Source organism: Oikopleura dioica, chromosome 2 (genome assembly GCF_907165135.1).
Source record: "Oikopleura dioica chromosome 2, OKI2018_I68_1.0, whole genome shotgun sequence".
Taxonomy (NCBI): Eukaryota; Metazoa; Chordata; class Appendicularia; order Copelata; family Oikopleuridae; genus Oikopleura; species Oikopleura dioica.
The window spans coordinates 11,421,808-11,441,024 of record NC_137292.1 but is presented as its reverse complement, the minus strand read 5'-3'; the positions used below and the strand labels follow the sequence as shown (position 1 = coordinate 11,441,024).

Sequence of the window (19,217 nt, the reverse complement as noted above, 5' to 3'; positions counted from 1 at the left end):
AACCGAAAAAGAGAGTCTAATAGTGAGAGAGGCGATTTCGAAGAATGTGGATAAAATGGCTGCAGGTAATTTATTGAGGCAATTGTATTTTTTGGCTAATTAGAAATGATCAAGGATGATTTTAATTAACTGGCCCCGCGCGGCTCAATCATGGTCGAATTCAGTGTAATTGACCTTTTCTGCCTTCTAGGTCGTCGGTTATTTATTGAGCGTTCTCGGAACTTGCTTATCAGTTATCACCACTTTACTGCCAGATTGGAAGCATACAGGAATTGATGAAAAGACCAACAAAATAGACGATTGACTGTTCGATAACTCTTTAAATGAAGCATTCATCAATTCTGTCGAAAAGGTGACGAAACAGAAGTAAAATTCCAGGGGAGAGTTCACGCTCGCGGACTGTGGCTCACTTGCGACTTGGGTCCTCTTGAAGGGCAATTTGTGACGGGTCTATCACGCTTTTTATTGACGAGAACAAGCGCTCATTGCCCCGCGTATTACGGTTTTATACTTCTTCTTGGCGCATGTGTTATCGTTCTTTACCAAAATTGTTTTCGTATAAGTCTCAAATAAAAGTCCGTCAACAATAAAAAGAATAACTTAGAAAAAGAACTTGGAACCTTCAGTTTTGAAAGCAAAAGCGTTATTTCGTTCAATAAAACATAAGAACGGCGCCTTATTTGAGCCATAAATTTATATAAGATTTTTTACATCGAAAAAAGGATTAAAAAGTAGACCCTTGAATAAAGGTTGCGAAGCAATATCCGTCTCATTTTTCCGGCTGGAGTCCGAAGTTCAAGGTTCGATCAATACTATACGCAGCATTAATTTATGTCTTTTTCTTTCATCAAGCCGGTAGAATCCTCACTCTTTTATCGATATCTGCTGGTGGTTTGGCGCTGACCTTGGCGCCGTTTGGCCTTGCTTGTACCAATTTGCAAAAGCAAGGCTGCGTCAAGAGGGTGATCATCTGGATTTCAGCCGCGCTAATGATGCTTTCTGGAATGTTTGTGGGGATAGCCGTTAGTATCTTTGCCAAACAGACTTCAGACGATTACTGGGAGGTAAAACCTGACAAGAATACTACGTGTCTACTGATAAGCCTAGAATCTTCAACTTTAAAAATTGAAAATTAGCACTTCATTAGCGCTAACTTTAAGTTTTGATTGAAAATATTCTTCTTTGAGAAATGAATAATTGAAAGCTGATTTCTAATGAGGATATATTCAGTCCATCAAAACACAAAGTAAATTTCCACTTTTGGAGAGTCGCGGTCGTTTCGTCTTTGTCTACGGAAGATCACTTTACACTGGCTGGCTGGCAATGACCATTTCGCTCTTTTCTTCCATCTGTTTCTTTTTCGGAGATGCTCATTTGTGCGCAGCGGATCGACTAATTACCCCGAAGAAGGAAATTGTGAGTTCCATTCCAAACAATTTATCATTTCCTCGCCCTACCATTAATTAATTCCAATTTTTCTTCTTTATAATTCATTTGAATTATTCAAAGGGTTCAACAACGACATCTTCCAAAGCAAATAAGCAACAACAACAACTGCAATATCACCAAACTCAGCAAAATGGCGGCGCGCACTTTCCTCCTCCCCTCCGGAGATTTTCAACCAAAATGGAATCCCAACAAAAATAAACATTTCCGATTATGAAAAATCTTCCCCAATTGTGCCACATCGTGCTTCGGTTCCGCCAATGTTTCCGCCTGGAAGGATGATGGTCGTGAATACAAAAACCGGGGAAATGCGCCCGGTTGAGCTTGGTAATGCATTTTATAACAGAGCTTATGTAAATAATAAAAGTCGATACGACATCGATTCGATAATAAAAATTATTTTCAATCGCAATTTAATTTAACTCTCGATTGAAGATTAATTTATTTGTTTCGTAAGAGCTTTTATTAGACCCGTCAAGAATAACAAGCTGGGGGATCAATGGAGGCTCTGTAGATCCGAAGATTCTTGAAAAGGCCCTCGGAGAAACAACGACAAGTTCACCGGAAGGAGAGGTTTCCAGAGTTTCTCCTCAACGAGAAGCGCCTCCTCCCCCGACGCCAATGGTGAAAAGCCAGAAGAAGGAGAAAGAGAAGTCTCCAAAAATGGAGAAATTGGAAAAGAAAATCAGCAGAATAAGTAAGTCTGACAGATCAATTAAAAGCCTAGTGGATATCTGCCGAGTGCAATTGTGTATGTGTTTTAAATAATTGACAAGGTATGAAGCTAAAGCCAAAGGGAACTGCCGCGCCCATTACAGTAACCGCATTGTCCGCTAATTCGCCCACTAATGCTGAGAAGAGCCGTAATAAGCCACAAACTATCACGAATTTATGACAAACGCCACCAGTGACATTAACAAGATCAACCCACGATCCTGCCTCAATTTTATACATTTGATCAAATTGAACAAACTCTGTATTTATTCTTTTGAAAGCCAAATAAACTTAAAAATAATCATTTCAAAGAATTTCAAGGTTTTTTTGCGAGAATTGAATCAAAATGATTATTACTTTATTGTCAGTTTTGGCAAGTAAGAACTCTAAAAAGAGGTTCGAGAAGAAGAAGCTCTTCTAGTGGAACGACTGCATGTTCCTTTGCGAAGTTGAAGAAGTGTAGGAAAATGAGGTTCAGCTGATTCTTTAGCTTCAGATTCTTTAAAAAAACTCAGAATTAAATCGAAAAGATTGGAATTACCTGTACATCGGTCCAGTGATTTTGATAAATATGACAAATGACAGTCCATAAATGAAAGATGATCACTTGAACTTGGTCAATGAAATCATCTGGAAAGTCCAACCCTAAATGAGAATGGAGTCTGCCAAAGAAGTTTTCTTTCGTTACCAAATTTAGTCGGGAAGAGCGTCGTGTCACTAAGCTTATCCTGACAATAACTGAAAACCATGGCACAATGCTGCGGCGCAGAATACTTAATCGCTTTCCCTCGGTCGTCGGTCTTAGTTTTTGGCTTATAAAATCGCACTTTGTTACTAAAAATTGTTTTTTATCAAGCCTTTCCCAGGTAAAACGTCGCTTTTCTGGGCCATTCATGTTTCTACAGTGGGTGCAAACTTCGGAAATCGCATCGTAAAGCTGGTTAATATTGTGGAATAGTCCTAAAGTATGGGTCGCAATCCATTCTCGCGGGTCAATTCCGCTTGGTATCCGGACCATTTTCTCAAAGTCGATTTCATCTCTTTCAAACTTTTCCTTTTCACGGTTCTTCCTCATCAAAAAGGCCTTTTTTCACAGTTGAAATCAAGGAAGAGAACCCACTTTTTCCTGGAGCAAGTAGAGAGCCACTGAATTTTTCTCCTCTTTTGAGTCTCTTTCTTTTTTCTTGTCTTTCGGGCTAGGGATAAAAAGTGAAACGCAGCACACTGACAAGCATCTGTGCATAACAAGGAAATACTAAGCGGGCGAGGGAGAATTTCGTTCTATAGAACGCGGAATATTCATAGACAAAAGATGTGTTTTGACGATCTCGTCTAAGTTGTCCTAGGAGGACGTGGCTAAAGTTCAAATATCAATTTATAAAAGCATACCGAAGAATTTTCTTGAACATCTCTCTTTTCGAATTTTCTTCTTTCCCTTGAGTTTGTTTATCTTTCTCAATTTCAATAAAATCAACTCAAATCATCATCTTTTCAAGTCGTTAAACTCGATCATTCAAATGAAACAAAAAAGTCCTTCCTTTTCAAATCAGGCGTCTTTTCAAAATAGTAATCTTGTTTTCTAATAACATCCATCAGGATTTGAGTCTTTATTGAATTCGTATTTATACAGAAGAATGTACAGAAGTGCTGATATTAAAAAAAAACTTTCGCTTTTCGAAATATCTTATAATGTATCAATGTTGGCTAGGGCTTCTCGTTCGCCTGGACTTGCATCTTTGTATCTCTGGACGAAATTATTGTTAAACTTTCAAGACTGTTCACTTGCCTGATAAAATCCAAGATCACATGAGCCGTAGCCATGCTCCATCGCCTCCATGATTCCATCGATCAGTTCAACTCTTGTATCATAAGTTGGAACCTCCTCAACAGTTGCCTAGAACAGTTAAAAACGTCATTATGCCAAAGTTATCTCACTCTTTTGGATCTAGGAGCTTTCTTTGACATCTTGATATCGTAGCATTCTTTGACATTATCGTTACAAAATGCGTAGAGACTCTTAAAAAAGTTGACTTCTCAAAACTTCAGAAAAGCGGAAACGGCAACTTAAAATTTTCAAGCATCGGTACCTTCAATTTTGCGACGTCTGCTTCCATTTTCGTCACTCCTCCTGGCCGCTCTTGAACTCGATCCCAGAATGTTGAGTTTGACTGATATTTAGGATTTTGAAATTGTCAAGAAAATTTTTCAAAAAACTCGAGGACGAGAAAACCCTCCTTTTGGTAAATAAACTCATCAAGTCTGTTGAAATCTTTGAACTTCGCCACTTCAGATTCGGTAAACGTCGGCTTCTCATAGGCGCCTACGGTCCTTGAGTCGATATACAAGTCGATCCAGCTCATGCAGAGCAAGTCCTGAGTAAGGAGGATTACGTAAGTTCTCGGTCTGTGGAGCAAAGAACCGCTTTTGATCGGACCAAAAGGTCGCGCGGGAAGAATGGAACCGTCACCGAAAAAGGCGCATTAGAGTTACAGTTGTTTTCACACAAAAATGCCGATTTCTTACCTTCATCAGGATCAGGCTCTCCCAGTAGTACTCGGTGATCATGATCAAATCGAATCGTCGATCTGTCAGTTCCCAAGCGTTTTCAATTTCTTCATCCGATTCTAGCATCGTGTCAAAGCCCAACTCATACCCCTGAAAGTTTTTGGCTCTGAAATGCCAGGGCATGTTTGGATCGTAGTTATCGCCAACAGTTGCGATGAAATCATTCGCTGTCTTTCCAATTTCATTATTTAAAATTTGCATGTATGGTGCGCCCCAGCAAATGAGACTTTCGCCTTTAGCGCGGTTTTCCATGTTTTCAGTGTTGGCAAATCGTTTGTAAAAGAATTCAAATGCGGAGACAAAGTGGCTTAGAGGAGATCGCATCGAGGTCATGTAGACTGTATCGTCGTAGAGGACTTTCTGGAGATTTTGTTCGTCGAATCTAAGATGGTGTAAGATCACGTCAAACTTACCGTCGTCGTCGGGCAGGCCTCGGACAAGCGTGTCGTTGAAAGAAGCTGGATAGCCTCCGAGAAATGCTGGAACGGGTGTTTTCGCCATCTTCATCCTGTTCTTCTTCGACCAATCCTTCATTATTGCCGAAAGTGTCGAGCTAGCTGACTTGTGCTTTTTATGAAAGAACACATGAGTCTTTGGTGCGCAAGATTGCCTCTCATCGAGCTAGAAGGTAACCTTTGAAACAAATTCAATAAGATACAAAGCCCTTACCAATTCTCTGACGTCCGCTGGAGGCTGGATGCTAAAATGTCAACGTTTTATTAAATTTCTGTACTCAAATGCAAAATTTCTCATCGGACAAGTAATCGGCTTTTTCGCCAATTTTAGGGCAAATTCTTTTGATCAAAAAATAGTAGGTAAATAGTTAAATCGGATTCCTCAAGTACTTAAAACTAAATAAGCCTTTAGTCATCGTATCTTAGAAAGTGAAAACACATAGAAACGGAAATTTCAAGATTTCAGTCTGTATTATGATAAGACTCTTATCTGTAGAATACCAAGTATTTAAAAGTAGGAGACTTAAAAATCAAAATATTCCGTTTTAATCTCAAAATGACTAAAAAATTGTTAAGAAGAGAGAAGAAGTAAATTAAGAATTTGGCAATACAACTTATTCCATCAGAAGAAAGGAAGTAAAATGCTGTTATTTTTTTTTTGGAAATTAATCTTACCTTATCGCAGAGACTGTAGTGCTGAAAAGTAAACTAGCAAGCTTCATCAGAGTAAAGTAATCTCTTGAAAAGTAATAACGTAAGTATCGGTATTCGATCTCGGTGTGCTCTGGGTGAGAGAAGCTTCCTTTGCTGCGGTTAACTGCGCTTTGAACAGCGCCACCCTGGTGCCAGGAAGCCAAAACTCCACCAGAATTCTGGAGCTCCTAAAAATGTCAGGTATTGTGTTGGTCACTTGGGCGCCTCTAAATTTAAGCTGCTAATCAAAATTATTAGGTCGATCTCATTTTTTCATGTGTTTTAAGTAATAACGAATAAGAAATCAATATTTTCGCCGTTATTTTCGTTGAGATAATCATAATCCTTTGTAAAAATTAATGAACATATTCACGAGGCTCTTTACTAACCTTAAGTTCAGTATCCTTAAATTACTTCAAAAATGAGGTCAGATGGATATATTCCAGACATGCCGACTACACGCTTTTAAGGACCCCCGTCAAGATTTGAAAATTCCGAATTTTTAAATTTTGACCTCAGATTCGATTCCTCGTGCCGAAAAACTATTTTTCGCTTCATTTTTTGTCGCCCTATCTCCACTCTAACACCCTTAAAACTTGAGTTAAAGTTTTGATATTTGTAATGGTGGAGCGCTGAGAGCGTACTAGGCGCGAGTAACATTTTCACGGAAAATGTGAAAATCACGTATTTTTTGGTAGTTTTACATTGGGGAAGCATGTTTAAATTTGTAAATAACATAAATTATTATTTTTTATGGAGTGTTTATAAAAATTTTGTTGTTTTCATCAATTTTACGTTAAAAATCAAAAATCATTTTTCAAGTGAAACTTTTAATAAATTTCTAAAATAACATAGTGGTGCCCTCAAGGTTGACTTAAGCTTTATTTTTCATTTTAAAAATTATTTGTAACTTAAGGGTATCACAGAAAAATCAATGTTTGAAATTTTAACCTATCCTAACGACACCCTTAAGAAGTGGACGAGCACTCTTGTACTCCGGGTGCCCTAGAGCAACTATCGGGCTATACTGTGAGACTAAAATTTTTCTAAAATCTTAAGGGGATCACTTCGAAATCAATGTTCAAAAAAGTTGTTTTCGGATGACGGAGGGGTCCTTAATGATAGTTGAATTATAAGTTGTATTCAAGATTAAAATGCTTGTAAATTGGAATCAATCCTTGAACGTGAACATTGGTATCTGTACATTATGGAATATGCGCAGGGGATCTGAAAAATTTGCGACCGTTTGACCCACTTTTTTTAAATATCCGGTATATCCGTATTTTGAACATAAGAGGACGAGAAATTTGCCCTTCAAATTTGGTACCGAGATTCGTTAATAACTAATCAATGGAACGTCCAAAATACTCTTCTAGTGGTCATGACAAGGTACTTTTCGGTTGCCTGCTATTTGGCCTCCCCCTTTTTGGAGCAGAAGAAAGGGCAATTATCTGCTGGTATTTACGCCGGACCGCGAAATCAAGTCTGTTCTGGCATCAGCCACCGTAATAGGATTCCTCTGGCTTCTTCTGAAAACAGTGAAAGCTAAGATCAACTCTAAAGCGAGGCGAAAATGACAAACTTGAGGGGAAGAAGCTAACGTTTGCTCTTGAAAATTCCAAGTAGCGAAAGTGGAGATCTGATTAGACCCCTCTTGAAAATATCTGATTTTCTTAAAAGCATATTGAAAATATCCAAAAGTAAAATTGGACTTTTGGGGTCTTTTGGACCCCATGAACGTTATTGACCCCAGTTTGTGTGCATCAGATTATTTAAACAAAGAAAGCTCAAAGTTCATTCACAAAAGCATCAACTAGATAAATTTCTGCTTGAAAATCGAGCAAACAGAATATGGGCGTAAATAAAGAATATTTGCGTAAATCGTAAACTTTCGAATTGGCGACCGAATTTCAACGTCGAAGGAGTTCCAGAAGATTTTTTTAAAAGAGAAACACGATTAATTAAAATGCGGTCAAGAATCTCTAAATGGTACTAAAAGTTTTTGCTCACCCATTTACCCATTCGAAGCTTCACTCGGGCAACGTCGAGCTATATCAAGGGAAATCCGTATCAAACTGTTGAATGGACTATCAACGATCTCTTGGTAAGAGCCTGCGAAGAAAATGACCACAAACTCATGGCAGCCTTTCAAATGTTCCAAACCGAGTTCACATTTGGCGAAATGAGCGAGAAAGCGGATCAATTCGGCTCCGCTCTTCTTGCGATGGGTCTTCAGGAACGGGCTAAACAAGAAAATGATTTGCGCTGATCCTTCTTCTGCGCATAATTTGTCAGTTGAGCCCCTTTCGAGCCCGGAGACGCTGTGGCGGTTTGGACAACGGTTTGACAGCGATTTTGACTTTGCCCTCTTTGAAGCGCTAGAATTTTAAGTTTTGAATAAATCGCCCAAAGGGACCTAATCAGCCAGAGTGGCTGGTGATGAAGTGGGCTTGTGCCAGGGCCGGGATGAAGATGGTCAACATTAACCCAATGTACACTGCGAGAGAGCTTGAATATGCTCTGAATAAAGTCGATGCTCGAATGCTCGTGTGTCCAAGGGGCATCGGTCCGCTAGACTACGAGCAAGTCCTGAAAGACATGATTCCAGACCTGGAGTCTAAAAATAAGGAAAGTGATTCGCTGAACGTGTTGTCCCGTTGTTTAGGTTAAAGTGAAACTAAAAGGTTAGCTGCTTAGTTTCAACTCGAAACGAAGTGAATCCTTGACGAGTTTAACCTTAACGCTTCCAACGTTCCTCTGCTGGATAAGATTGTTTTCTACTTTAACAATGACGGACCAGTACCGTTTGCAATCGAATGGGACGATTTCGGCGAGTCATCAGGTTCTCAAGAAAAGTGACGAGTGATTTTTATCGTTAATTAGACTCATCAACGCTGAGGAAGCTCAAGGAAGTCAAAGTCGACCCGTACTCAACGGCGAATATTCAATTTACATCCGGGACGACAGGTCTGAACAGTACTAATGATTATTTATTAATATTTTTGAGGAATGCCAAAAGCAGCTGCTTTATCTCATTTCAACCTCGGGATGGTTCATAAGCGCAAAATATTGCTAGTTTTATTTTCATAATTGCTAACGAATGAAAATTCAAATAACCTTGAGCTTTACGAATGAACCATTTCAAGTGAACAATTGCATCTCAGGCTGTGAATACGGCAGAGATAACATAACGAGTGAATCCTCATTCCTGAATGTTCTGCCACTCTATCACGTGTTCTCCTTCGTAGCTGGAAGCTTAGTTGGAACTCATATGAAGATTCCAAGCTACTACCCAGCTCCCGGCTTCAGCTCTGCAGCCAGTATTCTTACCGCAGAGGACCGAAAGCCATCGCACCTTCTTGGGTATATTTTCTAAATAAATCGAAGGGATGCAAATTTGGTTCAGCACCCCAACAATGTTTGTGGATATGATCAACGACCCTCTTCTAAAGGAACACGACATCTCATCACTCCAGTTCGCCATTGTCGGCGGCGCCCCCGTCACTCCAAGCCTCGTGAGACGCGCAGAATCAGAACTCGGCATTCAAATGGCTGTTGGCTACGGAATGACGGAGAACAGCTGTGGAACTTTTCTAACCCCTCCGGATGCCACTGAAGACATTGTTTGCAACACTGTCGGTAAACCTTATCCAGGCGTCGAAGCAAAAATCATCGATGAAAATGAAAACACGCTCTCAAGAAATGAAGTTGGAGAGCTAGTCACGAAAGGATACATGGTCTTTCAAGGTACTATTGAATCAATAATGTGAGTCAGGTCACATGATCTAGATTGCTCTTTACGGCAATAGGCAGCGTGTATTAGCGCGAAATTTAGTATTTGTAAATCGAATCGGCTGACCATGGAATATGACATAAACTTGTTCCCAGTACGATGATATTTTAGAGAAGAACTTGACCTTTACAGCTTGGGGTCTCATTCGACATTTTCTCTTTAGGGTACGTCAAGGATGAGGCAAAGACCGAAGAATCGTTTACCAAAGATCGATTCTGGAAAACTGGAGACTTAGCACTTGTAAGAGACGGGCTTATTTGAACCTCGTAATACCAATTTGGCTAATCAAAAGAACACTAGAATAAGCCTTTGTCAGGGATGATGGCACGCTTAAAATCATGGGAAGGTCAAAAGATATGATTATCCGCGGTGGCGAGAATATTCAACCGACTGAGATCGAGAACTTCTTGACGACTCATCCGAAGGTAAACATGCAAGACGACATTAATTTCTAGCGTTACTCCCAGGTCAAAGATGCTTACGTAATTGGGGTCCCATCTGCTCGACTTGGCGAAGAAGTCTGTGCATACATTCAACTGATTGACGGCGAAACTATCACTGACGAAGAAATCAAGACTTTTGCCTTGACCGGACTGGCAAAATACAAAGTCCCAAAGTACATCAAGGCTGCAAACGAATTCCCAATGACGGTCACTGGCAAAGTGAAGAAATTCGAGCTTAGAAATCTGGCGATGAAAGACTTTCCCGAACTCGAAAATGAACTGAAATATACTATTTTATTCGCAGACAACAGGACATGCGTTGAGTGCAGATTCGTAGAGAACTGGTCGGTAAATGTAGAAGCTGTTTGTAAACAGAACTTCAGTCGATGTCACCCGATTGCCATCCCAAATTAATTTCTCAACGTTGAACGGGCTTTAAAATTATTATGACGTGGATATTATCCTCTTTTTCTCACGTGTTAACGCCGCTAACGTTCAATATCTCGCCCGAACCGACCATTATCGATGAGTGTCCTCCAGACGGCTTAAAACCATGAACTTAGTTTTAAGATCTAAACTTGCTGATCTTACCTGTTTCAAATTTCCTATAAGCGTCCACGAATTATTCCTCAGCAAGTAAATCTCCTTTGAGTATTTAACTTGATCGACAAGAACATCTTGCCAACCACCAATCGTTAGAATTCCGTCTTCGAGACTCACGCACGAATGTGCAGATAAATCCCTAGAAAATATTCCTTTGTAAATTATTTGTTCGAAACTTTACTTTGGATGATTGGCCAATGTAACCCAGGAATTCGCTCTCAATTGCTCGATCTTTTTGCGATCAAAAGTAGAGTATCCATAACCTGCAACGGCAACAGGCTCTCCGACAATCTGCCCCATGCAAGCAGTTCGATGCGGGTATCGTGAATTCGGAACGGTTAGAGAACTGACTCCACTACCCACGTCGAATGTTTCGCACATGTTATTATTGGTATCATCGGAAAAACAAAGTAAAACTAAAATTAATCTCCGCGCTCTTTTTGTTTGAATACCTTTTGAGCTGTTTTTTGGATCGAATGCGACTAAGGAACCAGTTTCTGTCTGGAAGTTGCGCTGAAGTCGGTTCGGTAGCTCACTGAAACTACATCCTTCTAACTTAGCGATCTTTCTCACGTCAGATTTTCCTCCGAACACATAAGATTCTCCACCAACAACTGCCAGTGCAGCGAAATCCATGTAGTAGTGACCGTTGGTTCCTCTTGGCGGAGTCTCGATGCATCGGCTCTAAACCCTTCCAAGTCCATGATGAATGAGGTGCGAGGGTATCCAAAAGTGTCCCCGATAACCTGAATATGAGCAGGCCCCGCGTCAATGCTTGTAGTTGTTGATGCTGTAGGCTTGATCATGGATTTTACCAAAGTACTTTTTACAAAAAAAAAAAGTTAAATAGATCCGTTCCGTTGAATTTTCGCAGAGATAGTAGTCACATCCACTGCAACCATTTGGACAATTAACATTACAAGGACAGTCCATCAAACATAAATTATAATCATTCGAGCACTGCGCTTCACAATTAGGATCACCGCAATCATTGCGGCAGGAGACATAGACGACTCTACATTCAGCGCTGCAAATTTCTTCAATATCCAGATCTCTAATTTTTGACACTCTTTATTTTTTTGCATTAAAAATCAAACTTACGGGCAGGAGAACTGATTGATCCCCTTTCCGAGGCACAATCCTGCAGTAAGAGTAGACAAAAGCTTCATTTTTGAATAAGAGTTGACTTTATTCTGGAGAAAATCGTGCGAGTAAGCGGCAAACAAGGAAAGAACAAATGTTAGCGTCATATTTTTTATGTCGATTACAGATCTCAAGTTTTTTATTCGTGGTAAATGTTTTTGTAGAACTTTAAAGAAGGGAACTGGATAGAACTACCCAGAAAGCATGCCATATGAACGAGAGAAAGTCAATTTCAGCTCAACAATTTTTCATCATTCTGCATTTGTAGTGGCTTCTTCGAAAGTGGTTGCGAATCTGTTTTGTTGTTCTTTCTTGGAAGGACTGTCGTACTTGACCACGAAGTCTGTTTCTTGAAATTTGAGTGTTGAACAGTCTGTTCGTAAAGAGCGAAATGCTGCAAGATGCCAGCTGGACAAGTGCGAAGAAACTGATGATATTCATTTTCTTTACTTAGATTTTTTTAACTTTTAAATATACCGGTTCGCATTTATAGACAATTTGAAGCTCTCTACCGCCGTTGTAATATGTGCCAGACTTTATTTTTCCGGGTAAAATCGAGGTCACAGGTTTCTACCTCGAGTCTGAAATGTGGCTTTAATTAGTTTCGCCGATTCATCCGAGTTATTTAAAACGATCATCGGTTAAATGATGACCCGATCATGAGTGTGTTCTTTTCCGACCCAAACTATTTTTGGAATAAACTTTAGACTTTCTTTACGAAAGCTTCTCTCTAGGTAACTTTCATTTGAACTTGATATTGTAATAAATTGACCAACAATTCCGGTTAACTAGCAGACGACACTAACTATAGTCAATAAAGTTAACAATAAAGTTATCACAATTGTCGAATAGACAGACTGTGATTTTGACAAAGTGAAAATCTTCCGGGGTAAAAAAATTTGAAAAAAGCCCCAACCGGGAGTCTGGTTCGATCCTCAAAGCTTGAGAGCTTTTGTTTGACGATTACATTCCAGCTCACTTTGGGATCTGAGTGAGTGTCGAATGAGTGCTGCGCAGACAGGCATTTAGTTTGCTGGCTCAGCGCCCATTTGCCTCTGGGAGCGAGCGCCGCCCACGGAAGCGCGCATTTTTTGAAATCGACCCCAGCGCGCAATCCTTAAAACTCGCATCATATAATATCAGTCATTTTTCTGGGAGTTTTCCTTTATTGGGGGATTGAAAGAAGCATAAGAACATGGATACTTAGAGCGTTTTTACAGTCGAGCAAGAAGAAGAGGAGGCAATCAAAAGGAAGAATTGGAACTGGAACTGGGAGGTAATGCTTTTGCACAGAAAATGATAAGGGTAGCGTCGTTTTATCTTATAAAACCTTTTTCTGAATTACACATCCACATTCTTCTACAACAGGAACGAGTTGTGCTGGTTGAGTCTCTCCTAAGATTAGTTTTATTCCTCAAGCGTAAATAATCATATAAGTATAGTAGTATCAACTGCTGTCTAAGAGCCAATGCTCAAATTATTTTGTTTAAGAAGGTCTTTGAGTATTACAATTAGAGATAATTATTTGAGATATTCCTTAGTCACTAAGGCTTAGTGTCTTCCTTGTAGCAAAAATATACCTGGAGATGTGATAACGCCAACAACTTTCGTTGGCTGACAGGAGCAATCGCATAATTCTTCCTTTATCCGGGTTTAAAGTGAGTGGATAAAATTTAAGTTTCGTAAAAAAGCTAATCCTTTCAAACTCATTAACTTATCGACAGCTATCAGCGTCCTGTTGCTCGCGCATTTGCCAAGATCAATATGTCTAAAATTTGCATTTTCGATTGTTGCCCAAATTGATCATTGTCGAACTTACACATGGTAGCGGGGCTGGACGTTCTTCTCTGGCTGTGATTCGCAAGAGCACTTTTCGGAAATGTTGTACGTAGCTCCATCTTGGTTGAAAAGCTTCTCAAAATTTTGCATTTCTTTCACTGAGTTCATTCGGGGGACACTGTCTTTGAGACAGAGGACCATGGTCAACCTCAGAACGCAAGAATAAAAAGATAAGCCCGCTTATGATAAGGCGTCGTCTTCACTCTTATCGCCATGTTCTCTTTTGACATTAATTTAGGCTTATGTTTTTGAACTGAAAAATAGTACATTAAAAGGGATAAGAAGTTCTTATTTAAAACTTAAGTAAAAAGAAAAACTCGTTCCTTTGTATGTCAAATCTCTATGGAGTTCTTTGGTTTTTTCTGCTTCAAATTTCTCTTCCTTCAAAAGATATGCCATCATCCCAAGAATGCCTAAAGCCAATATCTCTATCAAATTTATCCGGTGATCCTTACCAAGAGCAAGGACGCATAGAAAGATCAGTTTCTCTAAGGTGTCCATTCTTTCACTTTCTTTCCACCGACTGAGTGTCGATTTCACAGCTAACGATCGAAATTCTTGAGCACTGGCATTGCTCTCCACGTCCATTCTTCTGTATTCCATCTCTTTTAGTTGAAAACTATAAACGAAAAATATCTTGGTTCATGCTAAGCCGCTGGCATTTTTGCCACTATCTTGAGCGCGATAACTTCTGGCTAGCAGACAGTAGCCTTTTAGATCAAGGATCCGCTGACGGGCGGTAAAGTGAATTTATTTATCCTCGGTGAGTCGGCTTTCTCTATTGCCCGATATAAATAAGTGTTTTATAAGTACCTTGGATTGCTCAAAAATGATCTCTTTATAAATTTCTCTGAGCAGTGGTGAAATGTGTAGTCACATGAATTAGTTGGTCTTGGGACTCAACGTAGTCAAAACTGATTAGTCTAAAGTTCAATCGCAAAGTTCGTTCCTTGTGTTTGTTACCACTGATAACACGGAAACATGCTCGCATCTCTTGTTTAGACTTCGTTTTCATACCTTTTGAGGTAAGAGACGTGACTTCGCAGCGAAAATTTAGCCCTAGTAAAAATAGACTTTTCGAACTTCGGGACTCGTGATTAGCAGGCTTACAACACTTGGTGGACTTTTATCTTTAAAAACATCCCCTTTAGGGCAAACTTATAAACCTTCTACCAGATGAGCTTACCCACAACACTTTAGATAGAAAATGACGACACCCATCCGCAGGCGCCTTCAACTGTCTAATTTGTCCGACTCGTCGATGGATACCTCCTCGTCCTCAGGTAAAACACCCTTCAGCTCTTCTTTCTTCCTTTGTTCCCATGCCGCTGCGCGCGCACGGGGGTATTCAAAAGCGGAGCAAATATTCTGACTAGTCAGAGGTCGTTGCCAAGCCGCGCGCGATGTTTAAATAGAGTTATTACGCGCGAGCGCTATAATCTTCGTTAAAAACAAAGAGAATCATCTTTAACCGCAAAATTAACCCTCCGGGTAATATTCAATTCTGGAGAAAATAAATAATTTAGTAACTGACTTGGATTTATCAGCGAACCATGCTCTAAACGATCAGCCCATTACCGCCCGTCTCACCAGTTCGCCGAGCTCGTCAAAATTATCGGAAGCAATTGAAGTGCCACGACTAGGCGCCGATATTGGTGAGTGGAATAAATAACGAATAGTATTACTACGTACGTTTCAGCTAAGCCTACAGCTTTTTCTTATTGCTCATGTTAAATCATGGTCTAATAAACGATCACTAATGCAATTTTTCTATCAGGGCCAGAAACTCTGAGTCCAATTCGTCTTCACAGATCCCAGCCGCTAATGACAGACTTCTTCATCCCTTGTCGAAAACCAAAGCGTCCTTTGAAGTCGTCACCCGCCTCAAAATCCAATTCTCCCGACCACGATCCGTATTCAATCACCCAGCCACGTAAACGACTAAAGTCCACGCCAGAGCTAAAATCACGCTCCGTCAGCCTTCGTCCCTCTAGCTCGTCGCCAAAACAGGTTTTTATTTGATCATAATGGTTGAATTAATAGTGTTTTATTGATCCGCTGAATATACAAAAATGAAGGAAAGTCTCAGCAGTAAATTATTTTCAAAACATCAATTTTTTTATTTATTGCTTTCGCAAATCCGCAAAGCTCAAACATTAACTTGATTACGTTTGATCAAACTCTGCTTAGGTGCTCTCTCCGCCGATATCAAGTCGCCTTTCAAGCGGATCCAGGCAGCCATGGAAGGATTTATCCTTATCCGATATTGAGAACAAAGAAAATAACGGACTGAAATCCGACTCGCTCGTTTCTATCCCAGAAGATAGCGACCCCTTCAACAGTTTGTCAAGCGGAGATATCATCCGAAAGCCGAAGAAACGGCTCTCAGACTCGTTCGTCGTCTCGCCAGTGAGTTCAAAACGATTTGGAAGGTCGATGAGTCTCAATTCTCCACGGACAAGGCCGTTGGTCAGATCGAACTCGGTTCGGGATCATAACTTGCCATCGGACAAGGAGTTTTTCAGCTCTGAATATTTCGGTAAACAATAATTTCACTCACATATTTAATTTAAAATATTACAAGACTTCAAAGAACCGTTGGCATTGCCCACCGAAGGCACGTCCAAGCACCAGGATTTGAACTACATCTCCGGGCAAACAATGTCGGAACTATTGACCGGAAGCCGCATCACAGGAGGATCCTTCGTGGTTGTGGACGCACGCTACCCGTACGAATTCGAGGGCGGCAAGATCAAGGGCGCGCTCAATCTGTTCAAAGAGGACATGGTCATAGAGCATTTTTACCCCGACGGCAAGCTCATGGAGGACAAGCCTAGCATCGTCATTTTTCATTGGTAAGCGAAAATCTAAGTTCATCGACAAACACACAAAATTATATTCAAAAAATTATCAAACATTATTTCAGCGAGTTCAGCTCAGAACGAGGTCCGAAGATGCTCCGAACTCTGCGAAATTTTGACCGCCTTCAAAATGAATATCCGAAGCTCGACTTTTCTCAGCTCTATCTGCTAAAGAGCGGGTACAAGGTAACGTCTTCTAGCCATTATTCAATTTTAAAGTGGCTTCTTGAGTTATTATCCGATCATCAGATCGTGAATAATTGAGAAGATTTAGCTCCGTCTCACCGGCGGAGACGTTCTATTTTCGGGAGATCGAGTATGAACGCCGCATTTTCTGACAAACACCTCTGACATAGAATCCTTGACGGATTTACGTCAATTTCAGTCCCATTGTGACACCATTTCTCCTTTCTTGCCTTACCGTATATTTCAGGCGTTCTTCGAAAATCATCCTGAGCATACGTGTGGAACTTACTGCCCGATGATGCACAAGGATAAAGAAGAAGAGTACAAGCTCTACCGGAAGAAAACGAAGCAGTTCTCTATGCCTCCAAAAATCTCCTAAGTCAGCCTTTCATTATTTTTTTATTGCAAACTAATAGCAGCAGAAAGTTATTTAATTAATTATCTCAGTATTTGTCTTTAAAGATATTCCCGTAGCTAATTATCCAACTTGGTTGTGGTTCCTTGTTGATTTCAATTTGACTTCAACGGCACTAAAATGTTTTCAATGTTCACCTATTATTATCTCTATTTTCTAGTCTCTCAGAAAGTTCATGATTTTCTACCTCTCTTCTACCTGTAATTAACCGCATGGGACAGAAGGTGTATTCCACTGCACTTAAGGACTTTTCAGCTAAATAACTTCCGAACGAATAAACCAAATAAGATAAAAATTAAAATGGTTGTTCCTTCATATAATTGGAGCAGGTCTGATAAGTTTCAAGGAATTATCGGTTACCAACCGCCCTCTGCACCGGATTATATGCGGCCTAATTGCCCTCCCGCTGAGTGTTTGCACATTGAAACCGAACCAATATCAAGAATTTTGTCTACTAAAAGGGGTTTTATATGTTTTCGATATCGCTGATTTAATATATAAAATATTGAATTTACTTTTTCGAAAAATCTAAATAAGAGATAATTTTTGAAATCCCCCTGAGATAAATGGCATTTTTTCTGCAATAAGGAAAAGCGCTATGCAAATTTTGATAGCGGATTTGAAATCTGCACCCCAAAATTAGTATTGGGTATAATTTTCAAGTTTATCCGACCAGTAGTTTTCTTAAGTGCAGTGGAATACACCTTCTGTCCGAGCGCCTCTATCCCCGATCTGTCCCATGCGGTTAACTGTATTAATAAAATTGATGAATTAGAATTTGGAAGCAATCGGAGTTAGTATTACGTCTTAGTATGTTAAAAGTGTTTGCAAGCAATATTTCGTTTCATCCCAGATTTTCCAATGAATCTAATCCGAATAGTTCCCGGTTCGTTCTGACAATTCCAGCAAAATCGGAAGGAATAAGTGCCCATTAGCCGCTTGAAAAATCGATCCCTCGTGTTGCTCGTCCGCTGTCCCCTCGCTGGCACAGCGCCAACGACTTTCCGCGCACTCTTTGCGCCCTAAGTCGCTCTCTGATTGGCTACGCACGCACTGTCGCCCGCAAGGTCGCTGGCGCACTGTTTGAAAATTAAAATTTTGTGGAAAGTGTCCGCGGCGCCACAAACTCCAATCAACAATCGAAAAAACTAGAGACTGAGAGATGGGACTATCTATTACTAAGAGTAAGTAAGTCAGAGTAATAGAATCCAGACGCCTAAAATTTTGGAGTCAGTCGATTGAATTTTGCTTATAAAGAGGTACGAGTATCATACGCTAATGAAGATGTCAAAACGATGAGTTTGCATGGGATTAAAAAACAACTCTCAAACTCGAAATGGCGGTAAGACAGACGCAAGAGCTGGGAGATAACCTTTTTCAAATCGTCAATTCAATCAAGCAATTATTAAATGATTTTACAACCACTTTATTCTATGATATTGGTTCTATGAAAACTTCAGAGTAGAGAGACTTGGGATAACATTGATTGTTTTTGAGCTAGAGATTGAAAATTTGGGAAGAGTAGAATGATTATGAAGCACTGGTAACCTTATGTATTTTCAACAAGTTGAAGCCTTAGTTACCCTCGTGGTTTATTCGTAAATGTATTCATTTCTATACACAGAGATTTTGATAATTCAAGACCTTCTTCTAGTAAGAGTTGAAAGAGAAAACCCCAACCCTTTCGATAGATCATAAAATGCCAGTACCCAAGGGGCCATAAAAACCACCATGTGTACCCAATAAACTCGTAAACCCCCATTCCGCAAACATCAAAACGAATTTTGGCGCGCTCATCTAACGAGGAAGAAGGGTTGAATTTTACAAAAAAAAAACCTCTCACGCGATATGAGCGAGTGAAGATGGTATTTTCAAAATAATGGGTTCCGAGGTTTTCGAGCGATAAGGGGAGCACTCTTTTGTTTTGGGTGAATTCGTGTGATGCGCACAAATCAAAGTTCATCTATTCCAGGTCTTCCGCTTATAGAAGCTTTGAAATTGGGATTCTAAGCCTGATTTTGAGTACGGGTATTATTCCAAAGGATGGAAAATGTTTTCGAG

General features: G+C 40.0%; 5 protein-coding genes across 5 annotated transcripts; 2 read left to right on the top strand and 3 right to left on the bottom strand.

Moving 5' to 3' along the window:
- Window positions 1-2,495: 2,495 nt before the first annotated feature.
- Window positions 2,496-3,613, bottom strand: LOC145699499 (MOB kinase activator-like 1). Its single transcript, XM_081776771.1, has 5 exons — window positions 3,550-3,613; window positions 3,281-3,356; window positions 2,849-3,208; window positions 2,702-2,805; window positions 2,496-2,659 (listed from the first exon to the last, which is right to left on the bottom strand). The coding sequence occupies exons 3-5, from the start codon at window positions 2,907-2,909 to the stop codon at window positions 2,525-2,527; spliced, it is 300 nt and encodes a 99-aa protein (XP_081632897.1). The 5' UTR covers window positions 2,910-3,208; window positions 3,281-3,356; window positions 3,550-3,613; the 3' UTR covers window positions 2,496-2,524.
- Window positions 3,614-3,748: 135 nt separating this feature from the next.
- On the bottom strand, window positions 3,749-5,952 carry LOC145696429 (galactosylceramide sulfotransferase-like). Its single transcript, XM_081773463.1, has 8 exons — window positions 5,856-5,952; window positions 5,395-5,425; window positions 4,684-5,346; window positions 4,397-4,532; window positions 4,248-4,330; window positions 4,096-4,176; window positions 3,947-4,054; window positions 3,749-3,904 (listed from the first exon to the last, which is right to left on the bottom strand). The coding sequence occupies exons 1-8, from the start codon at window positions 5,900-5,902 to the stop codon at window positions 3,845-3,847; spliced, it is 1,209 nt and encodes a 402-aa protein (XP_081629589.1). The 5' UTR covers window positions 5,903-5,952; the 3' UTR covers window positions 3,749-3,844.
- A 2,176-nt stretch (window positions 5,953-8,128) lies between these two features.
- LOC145698264 (medium-chain acyl-CoA ligase ACSF2, mitochondrial-like) lies at window positions 8,129-10,523 on the top strand. The gene is made up of 10 exons (XM_081775466.1): window positions 8,129-8,167; window positions 8,286-8,519; window positions 8,604-8,715; window positions 8,757-8,840; window positions 8,881-8,919; window positions 9,020-9,236; window positions 9,280-9,620; window positions 9,830-9,917; window positions 9,983-10,091; window positions 10,134-10,523. The coding sequence occupies exons 1-10, from the start codon at window positions 8,129-8,131 to the stop codon at window positions 10,521-10,523; spliced, it is 1,653 nt and encodes a 550-aa protein (XP_081631592.1).
- A 2,469-nt stretch (window positions 10,524-12,992) lies between these two features.
- On the top strand, window positions 12,993-17,800 carry LOC145699072 (uncharacterized). The gene is made up of 8 exons (XM_081776322.1): window positions 12,993-13,131; window positions 14,895-14,977; window positions 15,221-15,349; window positions 15,472-15,704; window positions 15,885-16,233; window positions 16,279-16,549; window positions 16,621-16,741; window positions 16,989-17,800. Exons 2-8 carry the CDS (start codon window positions 14,902-14,904, stop codon window positions 17,118-17,120), a joined length of 1,311 nt encoding a protein of 436 aa, XP_081632448.1. The 5' UTR covers window positions 12,993-13,131; window positions 14,895-14,901; the 3' UTR covers window positions 17,121-17,800.
- Window positions 13,019-14,513, bottom strand: LOC145699073 (uncharacterized). The gene is made up of 7 exons (XM_081776323.1): window positions 14,150-14,513; window positions 14,022-14,107; window positions 13,675-13,790; window positions 13,572-13,623; window positions 13,436-13,499; window positions 13,186-13,250; window positions 13,019-13,137 (listed from the first exon to the last, which is right to left on the bottom strand). Exons 1-7 carry the CDS (start codon window positions 14,295-14,297, stop codon window positions 13,021-13,023), a joined length of 648 nt encoding a protein of 215 aa, XP_081632449.1. The 5' UTR covers window positions 14,298-14,513; the 3' UTR covers window positions 13,019-13,020.
- Window positions 17,801-19,217: the final 1,417 nt, after the last annotated feature.